This window comes from Etheostoma cragini, chromosome 18 (assembly GCF_013103735.1).
Source record: "Etheostoma cragini isolate CJK2018 chromosome 18, CSU_Ecrag_1.0, whole genome shotgun sequence".
In the NCBI taxonomy this organism is placed as follows: Eukaryota; Metazoa; Chordata; class Actinopteri; order Perciformes; family Percidae; genus Etheostoma; species Etheostoma cragini.
Genome location: NC_048424.1, coordinates 20,503,146 through 20,520,402, shown reverse-complemented (window position 1 = coordinate 20,520,402; position 17,257 = coordinate 20,503,146). Strand labels below are relative to the sequence as shown.

General features: G+C 42.7%; 1 protein-coding gene across 3 annotated transcripts in view; it reads left to right on the top strand.

Annotated features, from left to right (window-relative positions):
• Nucleotides 1–14,613, top strand: part of runx2b (RUNX family transcription factor 2b) — a 43,134-nt gene extending 28,521 nt beyond the window's left edge. For all 3 annotated transcript variants that reach the window (XM_034899514.1, XM_034899515.1, XM_034899516.1), the window contains 3 exons: nt 6,293–6,460; nt 8,820–8,981; nt 12,005–14,613. In XM_034899514.1, the coding sequence (XP_034755405.1) occupies nt 6,293–6,460; nt 8,820–8,981; nt 12,005–12,483 (809 nt within the window). In that variant the 3' untranslated portion in view covers nt 12,484–14,613. The remainder of the gene's footprint in view (nt 1–6,292; nt 6,461–8,819; nt 8,982–12,004) is intronic.
• The last annotated feature ends 2,644 nt before the right edge of the window (nt 14,614–17,257 follow it).

The window sequence follows — 17,257 nt, the reverse complement described above, 5'->3', positions numbered from 1 at the left end:
AGTTACACACCTATCTGCTGCTGCCTTGACTCGAAACAGCTTTTAACAATGGGTGCCGGACAAATAAAACTCACCCAAACATCAGGAGGAAAAGGAATGAAAAGAAGGAAGGAGGGAGGGAGGAAGGGGAGGGGGGGGAGAAAAAAGGCTGCAGGCTTTTCCAGAGGCAGTCAGTCAGTTGAATGTCTTATGAAGTTCCTTGAAGAGGTGCCAAGGCCTTTATAACACAAAACACAAAATCCTTCAGTGGGAGGGAGAGACAGAGAGGAAGACAACAGAATAAAGAGTAAGAAATGGACGCAGAGAGTGAATCATAAAAAGAGATAAAGATTATGAATGAGGGTCCGGAGTTGGTTGGCCCAGAGCCTCAGTAAAAAACATCTCAGAGGGATTTGTTCTCCACTGTTCTGAATCAAAACACTTTAATGTGAGCAGAGACGTGCAGAGGGAGCACACACAAGCCAAACTCTCTGTGTGCTCTTTAAACCTCGTACAATATTGTACAAGTGTGTATATTATGTGTTTTTGTGTTCAATAAATATTTCGCCTTTGGAAATTGTGTGTGTGTGTGTGTGTGTGTGTGTGTGTGTGTGTGTGTGTGTGTGTGTGTGTGTGTGTGTGTGCGCCCTTCCCTTGCCTGGCTTGCTTCCTCCAGGCTGGAACGCATGGACCACACAGACGGCTGGCAGCGCTCCACGGCAGCCTGGCTCCTCTTTTCTCTCTGTCTCCTTCTCTCCTTCGCTCGCCGCCTCATCTCCTGCACCTCCTCTCTTTTTCACTTCTTTTCTCTTCCCCCCCACCCTCAATTCTGTTTTTATTATTTCCCCTCTCTTTCCCCTTCTCTTTCTCTCCTCCCTCCCTCTCCTCCCTGTACACCAGACCCCCATGGTAGACGGGCGTCTGGCTGTCACCCACTCAGCGAGCCACGCTCGAAAGGAAAAGTTTTAGATTGCCACCTGAAATAATTCATTGTTTCTGACCGCTCACCAAAACAACATGGCCACTGTGAGGGCTCCAAATAAAAAAGTGAAATATGGACCCAGTTTATTCATTCATCGACTTTACTGGCTGTTCCACTTTGAGATGACTGACACACATACACACAAACACAGACTGGCTGATTCAACCCAGGCTCCACGAGCATGTTTTTTTTCTGAATCAGCCCCAAAGATACATTCATCCAAGCTCACCCAGTGATCATAAACCAGCCTGAAGGGCTTAGAGGGCATGACGTGACACCAAATTTATAAATCATCCCATTTATTCAGGATTTTCTGGCGCTCAGCAGTTTCCTCACATGTTTCTTAGTCAATCTGCAGGCAGGAGAATTTGCTAGCGATGTGTCTGTAGCGATAGCTGAAACTCCAACGTACAGCGACATTTTGGAAACATTTTCTTGCAGAGACCTGAAAATCAATTCTACTCTCCAGTCAGTACAGTAAATAGGAAGCTATAGCCAGGAAATAGTATCTTGGGTTAGCATAAAGACCGGAAACGGGGAAACAGTTAGCCTGACTTTGTCCGAATTTTACAAAATCAACCTACCAGCACGTCTAAAGCTCACTCATTGACACTTTATATATTGTTTTGAACATATTTTATTACCTTTAGGCAGAGCCAGGCTAGCTGTATCCAGTCTTTATGCTAGGCTAAGACTACTGGCTGTAGCTGGATATTTACCTTACCAATAACAAAGTTGTTACAATCTTCTCTTAATCTTCTTCTTTTTCTAACTCTTAACGAGAAAGAAAATGAGTGTATTTCCCAAAAAATATCCCAATAATCTTTTGAACGTTTGGAGAGAAAAAAATGACAACTTGGAAAGAATGGTTTCAGCCAGGACATACAATATGAGGGAACAGCTAACTATTCGTCAAAGATCTCTGTGCTTAGGCTTGGATTCAATCTAATGCTGCCATTAATTACAGAGGACTTACACTTTGTTTGCCTACTTGCTCCTACTAAGCGTTATCAGATCAGCAGGGGCGAGTTGAATCCATACTTACATACATATGTATCTGGGACGGCTGAAATAATACTATTCTAGGATCAGTGTGCTACTGTGTGATTAGATATACTATCTATAGCAGTGTTATCTAATCATTATTAATCTTTTTTTTGCCTTTCTGTAGGGGCATGTGTGAGCCTGTACTGTACGTGTTATTGGCAAGGGTGAATGCATGATGCGTGGGTTTAAATGTGCATTATTGCATGCACAGATGTGTGTTTGCATAAGACTGCTCTTGCATGTGTTTGCGTGTGTGTGTGTGCGTGCGCAAGTTGCTCACATCTGGTCTGAATCTGTCTATGTTTCCGGCCGCTGGCTGAGCAGGGAAGTGGCAGGCGCTATCGAAAATCTCCGCTGTTTTCACAGAGATGATGGGAATCTCAGGGACTTTCCCTACGGCAGTGAAATCATCCGCCTTTCCCGCTCCTTTAAATACCCCCGGCTCATTCCTCCGCCCTGCTAGGGTTCCGATAAAACAGCTGAGACGTCTTGTGTTTGGCAACAGTTGTCGTCTAAAACGTGTAATTAGCTTGTGAAAAAACTGTATTTACTGTCAAGGCAGGCTAAACTAATAGACTTGAGGTCTGGCTGTTTGGAGTGTAAATTGGACCTTAATGTGGTGGTTGACATGCTGCATTACTATAGGAGGAAAAGATACATTGGTTTCCTTTTAACTGGGTTGCATCCATAGGTTTCTTGACAATGTGGTTGTGGGTGGAAGCTGAGAGCTACTGAAATTGCGACAACAAGTTGCAAGTTACCAGTGACAGAGAGCTCGCTTGTCATTTCCGAACTGAATTTGCTTTATCTCCTTCAATCAACATGTTAATATACAGTATGTCTGTATTTTGGGATCTTCCTTAAAGATGTCAAAATCTTAAACCCTCTCTAACTACTTCACCATTCGCTGTACTCTGAACTCCTGTCTGATCCAGTGATCTTAATTTACTGGTCATCAGGGTCTCTTCCTCTCCATGTGCCTCCTCCCCCTCGTGTCTGTCCCCCTCTGTCTCCCCTCATCTCCCTCGGTCTCCCATTGCTATTTATTCCCATCACTAGGAGACGGGCTATGCACAAAGCCCGCACTGTATCCCGAGGCTTTTTTAGAATAGAAATTCGGTCTGTTGAAAATGGAAACGCTATGATTGACTGGGCACAGCTTGCACAGAGAGATGAGGAATGCCAGCAAGAGGCACAAATTATCCTCAGAAACGATGGAGTAATATTTTTAATGAAATATGGCCATGAATTATGTTAGAAAGCAAAAAACTTGAGTAAGCTGAGGTTTTCAAGTGGACTATTTTATTCACGTTCCAAAGAAGCGGATGATGAGATTGTCTGTTTGTTTTGAACTGGACAATGCCAGTCCGGTAACGTCATTGTCATACAAATCACGATGTGTCTGGCTGCATTTTCACACCTGTCATTTTCAAATTGTTGTTCCAGAATAAATGAATTTGAGGTGGAGAGTCAGATGGTTTCAAAAAAGCATTTATGTGGCTGAAATATTTAAAAAAAAATCTTGCAGTAGTGGAAAAATGCTTAAGAACGCTTAAGATGAGACCATTTTGGAAAGATTATTTTGTTGTCATTTGGTGTTTGATGGTGAGAGTGATATTAAATCTGCATGGAGAGAGACAAAGGTGGGGATGGTCTGTGACAAAGCTCCTCAGCCAGAAGGTCATTGGGACAATTTTTTAAGGTGCTAACACCAGGCAGGCAGCCAAGAACTAGTGCCAATGAAGGCCGACTTGGGCATTGTCTCTCATCGCCTGTGTCTTGGCCAAAAAGTTGAACTCGAACACACAGCAAAGACAAAGGTCAACAACCAACTGGAACGTACGTTCTGCGCCTGCATAAGAGGAAATAACGCTCAGTATGAGCAGGCGGCGGTAATCTATTCATCATTTAAAAAGAGAAACTGGCTAGTCAAACCAATGCTATGATACATACAACAAAATCGCGTTTGCCCGAATCAGCCAGCAGCAGCACAGAGCCTGCAGCCCCTCTGCCTCACTACACAACCCACTACTAACTAGATTGTCCGTCTGCCGGTCTGGCAGGTTAGCATTTTTGCTATTTCCACCCAACATGCCTTCTTGCTACAATGGTTACAAGAAATTTGCCCTAGTTGTCACTCATCTGGCCATAGCAAAGTGGCTTGACGGTGTTTTTCAGACAATTAACCCTAACCTTAACATTAAAAATAGCCATTGCCCTGCCGCCTGGAAGAAGACATTGGGGGCAAAAAAACCCAGCAATGTGCTTTCTTGTTTGCGTGCAGTTTAGTGTCCCAAATTCCACTATGGTCACGCCAAGAACCACTGATTGGTTGGGGTTAAGCATCTGACTTATGGTGGTTAGGGTTAGAATAGCCGATTGGTTAGAGGATAGGGTACATAATGGGCAAAAATATATATTCCAATTACATTTCTGTGTTATTTTTAGAAACATTGGAACGTCATTTTTGACAGCTCTATGTGTATCTATGTGTATTATGTGATGAAGATGCAAAATGAAAGCAGCCTTCTGTGTGTGGCCTCTCAGAAGTCGTTTGCTTGCTATTCTCGCTTTTTTCTTCTCGTGTACGAAGTGGCTCAAGCTGAATAGCCAATCAGATGGATTTCTCTTACTGACATCTCCGAAAAGAAGCCGAGGAGGTGTTGACGAGCAGAAACATTGTGTGACAGGTCGCAAAAAAAAACCTTGGTGCGTCAGCCCCTTTGTACAATTTGTCCACAAGGACCCCCGCTGAGGCATTTTTCTGGGGGTCTTTGATCTTTGAAATGCTGATTTTTCTGAAGATCTCCTCTGGCTCCATAACACCCACACAGCCATGGAGCTGTAGTGCCAGGCCTTTGTTCCCAGCATAGGCAGGTTGGGCAGGATTCTGAAGTAGCTTGTTGTTCCTGCCTGAGCAAACTGGAGCTCTGCCAAGCACAGCAGGAGTTTCTACTCTACTCTTGATATTTACCTTTCCGCCTTTACAGGAGAACTAGTGCGAGACCAGACAAATGCACTGACACAGACCTGTGGCAGTGATAAAAAGAACTGTTTGCGCACAGGCCTCTTTTTCTACCCCGCCTTTGCTTAACTATAGTCCACACCTGGGGCCTTGGGCAGGTTTAGCTGCAGGGCCAATAGGGATGCTGGGCTAGAGATGGGCTGGCTCAGACAGAATTGACACATTGTGTTGTGTTTGTGGTCACGATTTATGTGTTTGCAGTGTGCGTGTACAGTATTTGTATATTGGTGCTCTATTGGTCTAGAGTTACCAGCCTGAAAGAGTGATGAGAATAAAGTCAGGGTATAAAGGGTGTAAAGGTATTGGCAGAGGAATGCAGGAAAAGAAATAATAAATTTGGCATGAGTTACCACTCCTGTGGGGATAATTGGGCGATGGCGTGACAGCTTGTGTTTACCTGAGGAAGAAGCCTCAGGTTAAAACCAAACATACATGCACTTTCTCACTCTCACGTCTTTTCCTCTCATGCAAGGTGATCGGAGATAATTTCCTTCTTAATGAGCAGGATGTAGCATCCCATTCCCAAAAGCTTCTCCTTACCCCCTCTTTGTTTAGGAGCACAACACATTATGTTTACCAAGTTAAGCATGGCACACAGAAGAACTGAGTCATTAACTCTTCTGTTGCTTTCGGGTCAAATTTGACCCATTTTTTAAAAAGTTTCTATGTCAGAAATTTGGGTTTCTTTCAAACAAATTGTCCAAAAAAGTAACGTGGATGGTTCCCAATAACTTTCCTCACAAGTTAAGGAAATAACCCTTTCACTACTTTCATTGAATTTGGGTGTTTTTTGTCAATTTTATAGCATTTGAAAAAAACAATTCATAAAAGAACTTTTGTGTGACAAATGTACAAAAAAGAAAAATGTAAAAAAAGAAAGAAGAAAAATGTCAATAAAAGTGACTAAAATGGTAACAAATGTAAAAAGAAGAAAAAAAAAAGCTTTAAAAATTTGGGAAAACCACAAAGATTTCAAAAGGCTCAGAAAAAGTCGACAAACGTTGAAAATGTGACAAAAACTTTGCGGGAAAGACAAAAAAATATTCAAAAAATATGCAGGTAGGCGGGAAGACAACGCAAGGGTTAAAACAGTGGCGAGGATAACTGACAGGCTGCATGCCAAGAGAACAAACACACAAATTGAGATCATTTGCTTGCAATATCACAGCGGTAATAACTAAGTATTATCAAATCAGATCCTTTCTTACTGCAGCCTGTAACCTCTTTACCAATAAAACATTGTTTTTGTGTGTCCACAGGACATCGTCAGAAACTTGAGGACCCTCCCAAGACTGGTCTCTTCTCAGACCGCCTTAGTGAGCTTGAGAGGATGAGGGTGAGAGTGGCTGTTCCAATTCAAGGCCCCCGGCCAAATCTCAACACAGGGGCCAACTCCTTCAACCCGCAGGGACAGACGCAGATAACAGGTGATTCTCCAGTTAAGACCCAGAAAAGATCGGTTTTAAGCACCAGTAAAGCAAGCAGCCACCCCGGTGAAATGTCTTAGAGCAGGATCTAAACATCTAAACATTTTCAAACTTAGGACCCTAATGTAAAAAGATCCCCTGGGGTTACTGGTCATTGGTTGACAGTGTGTTCTGTCATTGAATTAACTTTATAATACAAAATCAGAGGGGTCTAACAAATAACTTAAATCCCTTTACAGAACAATGAAACCTATTTTTTTATATCTAGAATGAAAATAATTTTACCTATTGGGTTATCCTATTGGGTTTTCATGGCCTGGTTCCAACGATACAAGGCATTTAATGAAGGCTGGCAATCAACATATACTGACTTTTGTTATTATTGTATATGATCAAAAGTCAGTTTGCAAAATTAACCATTTCAAGAAAATTGGAAATTAGAACACACTTTATTGCTTTATACATCAATTTTATTATTTTATATGCAGCTATGCATTTGCCATGTTGTGATTTTTATTATGATCAAATAATAGTATATATCTCAGACAGACTGCCAAGAAAATGCGAAAATAGAATTCATTGATAAAGTAGGAACATCTGCAATATGCACCACACCTTTTCTGAACAATATCCTAAAGGCTGTCACAGAATCAGCAAGCAGGCACACACTAAGCAGCATTTGGTGAATGTAAGGTGAAACTCCACCTGGAGCCATGTGCACATCCTGATGCCCAGTGCAGCATGTTACATCGCCTGTGAGATCGTCTGTCTTTCTCTCCTCCGTCACTAAATCAATCTACATCCTAGAAGGTAACACCATCTCTCACGGCTGCTACCTGATTGCTCCCACACCTCTGGAGGCTTGTCACAGGTCGTCATTTAGCTTTTAGTTACTCTCAGGCATGGCTTTGAGGTGTTAGTGGGACATTAGAGGGGCGGCTAAACAGCGTAGCGGTGTGGCCACGAGCGAGAGAAGTCTCCGGATTATCTCTACGTCTAAGTGCAGCTTTAATTAGAGCGGTGGTTCACACCCCTTGTTGTCTGTCGTACCCCCGAGGCCTTGTCACAGGAAACCTTTTACCATCCAACTCATTCCAAATGGCTTTGAATGGATATTAAATTGGATGTTGTATAAGACTTTCAGTATCTGATATCTATATCTATCAAAGTAGATAATAACGTTTTTATACAATTGAACTGGCAATGATTGGGATGTTTTGGTCACGTTCACGTTGTTACTGCAGTACAAACTGCTTGGAGTGACTGCTGGACGTTCAACCATTACCTTAGCTAACTTTTTATTGTGGTTTTCATAACTTCTGACTAACTTTTTAAAGTGTTTATTCATAACTTTTAACTAACTTTTTAAACTGTTTATTCATAACTTTTAACTAACTTTTTAAAGTGTTTTTTCATAACTTTTGACAAACTTTTTAAAGTGTTCATTCATAGCTTTTGACTAACTTTTTAATGTGTTTATGCTTAACTTTTGACTAACTTTTAAAAGTTTTTATTCATAACTTTTGTCAAACATTTTTAGCTGTATATTCATAACTTTTGACTGATTTTTTAAAGTGTTTATCCATAACTTTTGGCTACATTTTTAAAGTGTTTATTCATAACTTTTGACAAAAGTTTTTAAACTGCTTATTCATGACTTTTGGCTAACTTTTTTAACCGTTTATCTATATATATTTTAACTGTTTTGATCCCTTTACCCGGTTGCTAACTACTTTTCATGCACTCTCAACCGCGACACATAGCGTTCAGGAGTTGTAGCTAACTCAATATGTTCTTGATTTCTATTTTTTTGAAGGAGTCCAGCAAGTCTATGATCTCTCTGCAACCCCTTGCAACTACCCTGCTTGGGAATCACACATTTAACCAAGACAATTAAAAAGAAGCTTGCATACACTGTAATATAGGCCAACTCTCATGCTCTACAATAGTGTTGCAACACAATAAAGTGTGTGTGCTTTGGTTAGTTTCTTGGTTGTCTGCTGGTGTGTTTACGCCCTGGTTGTGTGCCAGCAATGCTCTCTGTGCCTCAGCTGCGAGCACAATGTTTTATAAGGCAAACAGGAAGATCTTCTCTTCGGAGGTAAACATTAGATGTGTCATTAAGGAGGATGTTGCATAACGTGTCCAACTGATACTTACCTCAAAATCTTAGCACAGTGAAACAGAGATGCTAGTAATGTCCACAGTTGTTGTTAATGTTATTACACATTTTAGCAAAAAAGCATTTGAACCATCAGAGGGGCCAATGGTAATTATTTCTTTCTTTTTTTCTTTTTGTCTTTCTTTGCTGTTTCTCTTCTTCCTCATTTCCTTCCCTTGCTTTCCTTCTCCCCCTCAGACCCTCGTCAGTCCCAGTCCTCTCCTCCCTGGTCGTATGAACAGACGTACCCGTCCTACCTGAGTCCCATGGCATCCCCCTCAGTCCACTCCACCACCCCCCTCTCCTCCAGCCGAGGCACGGGCCTGCCCGCCATCAGCGACGTGCCTAGACGACTTCCAGGTAGGACCAGGACCCTGCCACTGTGTGACACCACTCAGTGTCCTTGTCCCATCAGCACTGCCTAAACTGCCACAAATAATCCAGATTTTATTTCCTAATGTGAAAGAATGAGGGAAAGGTAGAGCTAAAGGCGGACACGCATACACAAGCTCACACGCAAAAGCAGAAACGTAAACAAAGACTCCAAAAAAAATCCTTCTGTGTGCTCGTATTTACCAGAGACTGACACAGCACGGCGAGCTGCTATTAGCTCATTCTCAAATGAGAGGAATGAGGCATGTAGTCAGAGTCCGACTGTCTCTTCTGAGAGTGGTTTGCATGGCGTGGATGACAGTAGAGGAAAAAAAAGGATTGTTTCCGTTTTTTCCTCGCTCCGAGCCTTTGATCCCACATGAGTACGGGTAATAACAGGCCCGGGATAATAACAGGCTCGTGACTGACAAATAAAGTGTCTTTATAGCAATACGCTTCTCTCACAAGGCATTCTGGGTAATTGTCCATCCAGTTTGTTCACCTTGACGGCAGCATCTGTGTTCCAATTTGTCTCTATTTTTCCCCCCCATGTGAAAGCTCCTTTAAACTCCCTACATGCCGCCAGACAAGTTTCTCCCACGTACACCTGTTTGACTCACTGCCATGTGTTTTTTTTCTCCGTTTTCTTTTGCTAACGTACTACACCCTACTGTGTGTGTGTGGGGTGTGTGTGTGTGTAAACGCCCCGAGCGATGGTGAGTGATTACGCGACGCGGCCGTGTGACTCTGCATTAGAAAGGGTTTAAAATCCAGCCAGCTGCCTTGTCAGCCTTGATTAGTTTGGTCTTTCCCTTCAGCTTTCATCTTTTGAGCGTCAGGCTTTGTTCTCAAAGTGACACGCACGCGTGCGCGAGCACACGCATTTACACAGGCCCCAACCTCGCCGCCCACCTTCACCCACTCGCACACCTCGAGCACTTAATGCCTTCTAAGTGATGTGACTAAGGCTCTCAGATCTCTGGAGATCATGTTGACACCTTGCCAGGCTGCTCTGTAACAGTATCCATCCACAGAACATACCGGCAAGTACAAGCAGAAGCTGACACGGATGCAAACTGTGCAGTGTCCCCCCCCTCCCCTCCTCACACACCTTCACACAGTCCAGCTCATACAGTTGCTAAGAAGCGGTTGCAAAAGTTCAGTCAAGTAAAACACCTAATTCAGAAGTGACGCTGTACAGTTTGCAAAAACCCTTCCAAATATTTAGACATTGTTTCACTCTGGTTACAATTAAACTAAGAAACTTTGATCTGGCTCGTCATCACAAGGCCCCCTTTCAGCAATCCAATAGGTCCAAATGTTAAAAGCAGGAGTCAGTTTATTGAACAGCGGCGGTCCCGTCTGAGATCACACTGCTGCTCCACCGCGGAGACAATCACCTCCTATTTCTATTAGAATCAAACGGAGCTTGTGGAAAGAGGAAGTTTAAAGGCTTTAATTGGCAGCATATGCTATCTGACGCTAGCGACAAACCGGCTTCGCAATTCCCCCCTGCACATAAACACTGCGTCCCCCGCCACCCCCTGTCCTCTCGACGCAGACATGGTGACACAGAAGACGCCTGGTGATTTATGATAAGAGCGCCATGGCTGGACTAAACCACTGAGAGGAGACGGGAGGGAGGGAGAGAGTGCGAGAGGGGGAGGACCTCCTATTCTCCTTAAACTCTGTGCCCAGCGCAAATCTCGCCGCAGCCAGTTAGTGGTTTTGGGGTATTTTTTAAGGGATGAAGCGGAGAGAGGAACGAAGGGTGAGATGGAGCAGCTCCTTCTCAGCTCTCTCTCTGTCTCCCTCTCTCTCTCTCTCTCTCTCTCTCTCTCTCTCACTCGCTTGCGCTCATGCACACGGACACACACATACACACACATGCTGGAGCCGATGGGAGGCGAGGAGAGGAGCCACATCAGAGCTCAGCCCTGCCTCATTATGGATCTCATGGAAACTGTTTCTGCTTAAAGTGTTTCCACATGTGCAGCTCCTGATTCATCCCAACTGCTTTTTTATGTGCATACAGTATTCACACACACACACACACACACACATACACATACACATCGTTTTTGCACACGCACATTTGCATGCATAAACAGTCATATAGATACACATGCGCCTACACACACAGAAACATAAATATGCAGAGGCGTAAACATGTGAAGGCAGATGCATGCGTGGGACTTCTCTGATGTGTCGACGTGAAAAACACCAGTGAAGCTGCTAAATATGAATACATTTGTTGATGAATGCTGTTCTTCTAAATCAGGGGGTCTCACCCATATTTTCCAAGGTCATTAAGTCGCAACCCACTTTATAGAAGTCAAACCAATCAAATTCTTTCTTAAAAAAAACAAACAACATATTTCATATTTATAATATTTAAATAAAAAACACATGTACCTCATCTTTTTTTTTAAACAAAAATACACATATTTACATGTGCAAAGTTAATTTCTGAGCACATTATAAAGGAAACATGACAAAAATTCACATTCTAAGTGCTCCGGGTCATATTTCTGCTTCGCCGTCTTGCCTCTGAACATCGACACAAACTTAAAGTGAACATTAATCAAATTAATCAAAGTTGTTACCATGGCTACGGCGCTAGACTGCCGCACGGATCTGACGCTCCAAATCAGACGCGTATTATTTTTTTTATTTATTTTTTTGACCAGCTTTCTGGGACCTACCCAGAAAGGGTCCGCGACCCACCAGTTGAGAATCACTGTTCTAAATTTAGAAATACACATATTCTCATAGACTCTGAATATTTGATGACATACAATTCCATTCCCTTGTGTTTCATTTTTTTTTAAGGGACTTATTTTTCAAATTCAATTACAAGACAAAGCGCTTAATAGTTTGAGTCCAAAGCAACAATTCACACGATCATAACTGACAAACTGGGAAGGAGAAGTGTCGTTAATTCTGCTTGTATGATGGTACCTGCCGTGCTGTTGAATCCTAAAGAAATGGATGTGTCTATGTGTCGATAGGTTCTTCTGACCTGAGCCCGTTCCCTGGTCAGTTTGAGCGCCAGTTCCCGGGCCTCTCGTCCCTCACGGAGAGTCGTTTCTCCAGCCCTCGGATGCACTACCCGGCCACGTTCACCTACAGCCCGCCCGTCACCTCTGCCATGTCGCTGGGCAGCGCCCACTACCACACCTACCTTCCCCCTCCTTACCCGGGCTCCACCCAGAGCCAGAGCGGACCCTTCCAGACCAGCAGCACGCCCTATCTCTACTACGGCGCTTCGTCCGGCTCCTACCAGTTCTCCATGGTTCCCGGCGGGGATCGTTCGCCCTCCAGGATGATCCCGCCTTGCACTAGCGCCTCCACGGGCACCTCCCTGGTGAACCCCAACCTGCCCAGCCAGACGGAGGGAGGGGTAGACGGCGACGGGAGCCACAGTAACTCCCCGACCGTTCTCAACTCTGGAGGCCGCATGGATGAAGCGGTCTGGAGGCCGTACTGAAGAACACCGAGGGGGCGGTGATTAGAAGTCAACTGATGTCATGGTTTGAAAGCACAAAACCTTCTTTTTTTCATTGAAAAGGGGAATTTTGAGCTCTCATCAGCTATCTCTACCTTTTGCTTGGAAATTAAGGTTGAGATAAAAAAAAAAATAAGACCAGACTTGTATGGACTTGTCTTCCTGGAATGTGTTTTGACCAAAGCACCACAAAGGGAGTCATTCTCGCAGCAATCATGAGAAAAGACAATTTTAGTTCACTCGGCCCAAGTGGATCAGACATTATTTCATTTTTATTATAATCCAGAAGCAAAGGGATGCTTCAACAATATTTGTAAAAGACTGCCTCTTTTGTATAGTGTTTGTATTTCAATAAGGCTTTTTGCAGAGCATGTTTTTGTACTACGACAATATCAAGATGCAAGTTAGGCACTGAGTAGCAAGTGATGAGCGTAACACATATGTTACCTTAAGTGGTATGGACATTAAATTTGCTTTAAAACAATTAATTTAACTTGTATATTGTGGGTGAAACGTTGATGTAGATTGAGGCGTTTTCTCAGTTTTAACTTATAAAGCCATAAATTATGTATTGTATTTGAAACTTGAGTCAAAGAAGTGTAATCTGAATATTTTTGATGCATCTATATGACTAAGTTAAATTGTTTTTTATAGGTAATTTAAGAGAGTGAGAGGTTTAATTTTTTTTTTTTTTTGGTAGTGCCCAAAGACTTAAATCGTTTTGAATATGAAATGTAATTTCCAAAAGGTTTTGCAACATGTTTCTTCTGGTGTAACTTTCAGTTTAACTGCTCCGCACGTTGAGAGCCCGACATCGTCGCTAGGCGTTGACACCCATTTGGCTCGGGATTAAACCTTTGGTATTTATTGAGCAATAACTCGTATTGTGCCTCTTGGCAACATACCATGAAAGAGAGCTTCAATAGGGAAAAATAATTAAATGTTGAAATTCTTAAGTTTGTGTAGTCTGACATGCGCCCAGATACATAAGAGTGGTACATTTCTATTCAAACTGACATGATGATTCCGGGGCTGCCACGCCCAGCAGGTCCGGCTTTTTACGGTACGTGAACTCCTCAGGACTGGAATAATCTGTGGAGGATCTCAAATCCCACAGATTTGGTCAAATCTGCAATCTTTTCATATCTAGTCCGGCTGAATCCTCTGTCAACATTATAGGGAAAACATGCCAAGTCTGTTCTAACGTTCACATCATGTGTGGCTTTGAAAAAGTTTGTCTTAGTGTGTGACACACACGGGTACCTTTTTTGGTTTCTTTGTTTTTTTTTCTCTTTCAGTCTCTGAGACTGAAAAGGAAATATCACAGTTAGAGACAAAAGAGACTGTGACATTCCTTCAGACTTTTTATTTATTTTCCTCTATTTTTCTGCTTTTGTTCGCCTGGCCCTTCCTTACCGGTGTCACAAATCTTGTGGCATGAGGGGAGGTCTGATATTTTCCAATTTGAAATTACCATGTGAAATATGATAAAGAAAAGTGTTCCAGTTAAAGGAAAAAGTGCAAAAACCGAGGTGATTGGATGCAGCTGCTGGCAGCAAACTGGTAACCCAAAAATATGGGAGACTTGTGTATGTTTGTTTCATAAAGCACTTATTTCTTGTTTTATTTCTAGCAGCACTTACGGCAGGCTGCCAGCAGGGCTCGTGGTTTTGGTCCTGAGTGCAGATACAACGCCACCGGATTCACACGCTCACACACACATACACACACACACTCAGAATGGATAACACTTGGCCAAACAAGCCATTTACATTCAAGTTGAATCAGATCTCACAAGGCAGTTGGTATTTGTTAGGAAAAAAAGCATTTTTCTTTGCTTTCATACAATGTGATATTGGGTACTTGTAGGTAATATAATAACCCAATTTGAAAAAGCTGAGAAAAACACGGCCCTGTCCAAGGATCAGACTTCAAGCTTTCATTGGAGGTTTGCACGCAGTGCCTCTTTTCCCGTCTCTGCCGAGGATGTTCTGAACTCACTTAACGGAATCGAACATGTCACAGTACATTTCCCCAACTGCTTCAGCCCAACAAAGTCTTTTTGCTGTTACAGTGTAACACAAGAAAGCGAATAAAAACCTTTTAGATTGTCGTGATTTATAGCTTTTTTCCAATTACATATGTATTCAATGTCTCCATAGTAACTATGCACATCTGTTGGGATTTATTTAATCTGCTTCTTTCTTTCCAGACTTTGAACAGGAAATGGTCTTTTAAAAAGTGTTTACACATCAATGCAGCACTGACATCCCATTTTGTCCTCTTTTTTTTTCTTCAGAAAACAAGAGGTTTGTCCTTATTTCTTTCCTTTTGGTTTCGTTTTGCGTACAAACTGTCACCAAAAACCTTGTTTCATGTAATGATCATGTATGATATCCAGGAACCGTACCATACTCTGTTCTTATGTAAAGTTGATTTGTTATGTCTATTGTTATGCTTCTTCTCTCATGAACACTTGTCAGGAAACTAATGGAGACTCTAGATTTTGCTGGTATGTTTCATATCATCATCAAGTGAGTTTTTTTTTTTTTTTAAAGGGACAAACAGACCTGACAACAGTGAGTGAAATTGGCATTGTGATTGTACATTTTGTTTATTTTAAGAATAAAATAGGAATTTTGTAACTTAATTTTCTCTCTTAATCACCTCTTTCCACTGAAATAACAGCTGTGCTTAAAAAAAAAGACACGATGCATGTGTATAGAGATATCTACCAAATAGTCTGGTTGTTGATATTTTATGTCAGCCGAGTTTTAAATCCCTGTCTGCTCAAAAATGCTTTTTGTAACTTTTACGAAGGAGTTTGACGCTAGAAGGCTGTTTGCAAGTTCATCTGCTTGGAGGGGGAACATTTAAGGCTTACTTAAAACTATTTAAGATGTGCACATATACGCAGGACTTTGTGACATCACAACTATCCAATTGTGGTTTGAATATGCAACTTACCGTGATGTGGAAACTTGAAGCCTCCAATGTACAAAAACCTAGAATTTACTTACAATACATATACAGTCATAGACTTTTTTTTGAATGAGTGAGACTATGACATGCTTGTAGGATATTTGGACCATTTGGTAATTGAACATTTTTGCACAGGACCTTTAATTTCAAAAGTTGATGCTTGTGATTCAACAATATTTTCTGGATATTTGGATTAGATTTCCCAGTCTGCTGATTCCCAGTTGAATATGGGCAACTTGTTTCATTTTTCTCCAATCTCCAATCGTGTTGTGACGGAGGAAGCCCATTTAGCGGTGTCATCGCTGGTCTGCCACTCCGTCTGCACCAACATTGTCTTTGGACGGGGACTAAGGCGGGCTGAGGCTCCGGCACGCTCAGCCAGACTACTACTACCGCCACTGCCATGGCTTCATTTCAAAGGTACACTGGGAAACCAGAGAGACGGAGACAAGAACAGAGACAGGGAGAACCCAGGGAAGCTGTTTTACATTATTCCAAGACATAATAGAGCCAATCTAAGTGTGCTCACACACGCACGTACACATGCTGAAATAGAGAGAGAGAGAGGGAGAGAGAGAGAGGAGAAGGTGAGCTGCACCATCCCATGTGTTTTTTTAAGGTTCATATTTGGGAGCATTCTAGGGATTTCCCTGAATATAGATTGCATGGAAAAAAGCTCCAGCTGGTTTCAGGTTCACATTCGCAGTGTTTTCAGCCATGTCTAGCAATTCTAATGATGAACTCCGGAGGAGCAACGGGACCCAGACACCCAGAGAAATTAGCATAATGTCCTACATGCACGGGATGGACAGCAAAGCCCAGGCAGACTCATTTAAGAGGGCTTGCTTTTGAGTTTTTGTCCCTGTTGAATTTGGTGGTTAAAGAAGGATGCCAGTGATGATGTGCGCTTGATTTTTATACCAGGTTGTAAGTAGTCTTACAGCAGCAGCAGCAGACAGCCCTCTCTTCCTTATGCACTCAACAAAGAGCCATGCAAACAGAAGTTTATGAGGATACAAACCCACTCCAATCAGATGAGTGAGCGCACACACACAAACACACACACACACCCACACACACAAACTCACTGCTGACAGCCCATGCAAACTGTTTACTTGACCTCTACAAAGATTTCAGAGGAGCAGCTCAAGCGGGAAGTGATCCTCAAGGGTCCCATACCACTCACAGAGCTGTATATCTCTGCCTATGTTTCCGTCTCCACTAACAGGACTCTGTGTGTGTGTGTGTGTGTGTGTGCTGGAATTCATGCATCTTGATTTCTCATCTAGTCCCTCGATAAAAACACAGGGAAGGGCAGGGAACTCTCCTGTCAAATCAGCGTGAAGCGCTGACCTCCCTGAACCTTTCTAATGTGATGTCATCTGATCTTAACCAATGACGACGGGCCACCTTAATGTCTCAGTGGAAGACCATCTTTGAGCTCAAGCCATGCCCACCATAAAACCACAAATTTGATCTTAATTTGATCTGAATGTAATTGAGCAATCCCCCCTCCTGCTCCAGGAGAAACAATAACCATGTACTTTGGCGCACTCTAGTGGCTTTTTAATTTAACCTTAGGGACCGGGATGAGGGGCCCACCCATGTGGTGTTCCACACAGCCAAAGGCAGACTGGATGTTGCTAAACTAGCTCTTTTTATGTTAGTGGTAAAGTTCCAACACCCCACGTTTTGTCTCCAGCCTGAACAAAAGGTTTCGCACAATGATGTGATATGAAAACCCTCACAGAGAGGGGGGGGGGGGGGGGGGGGG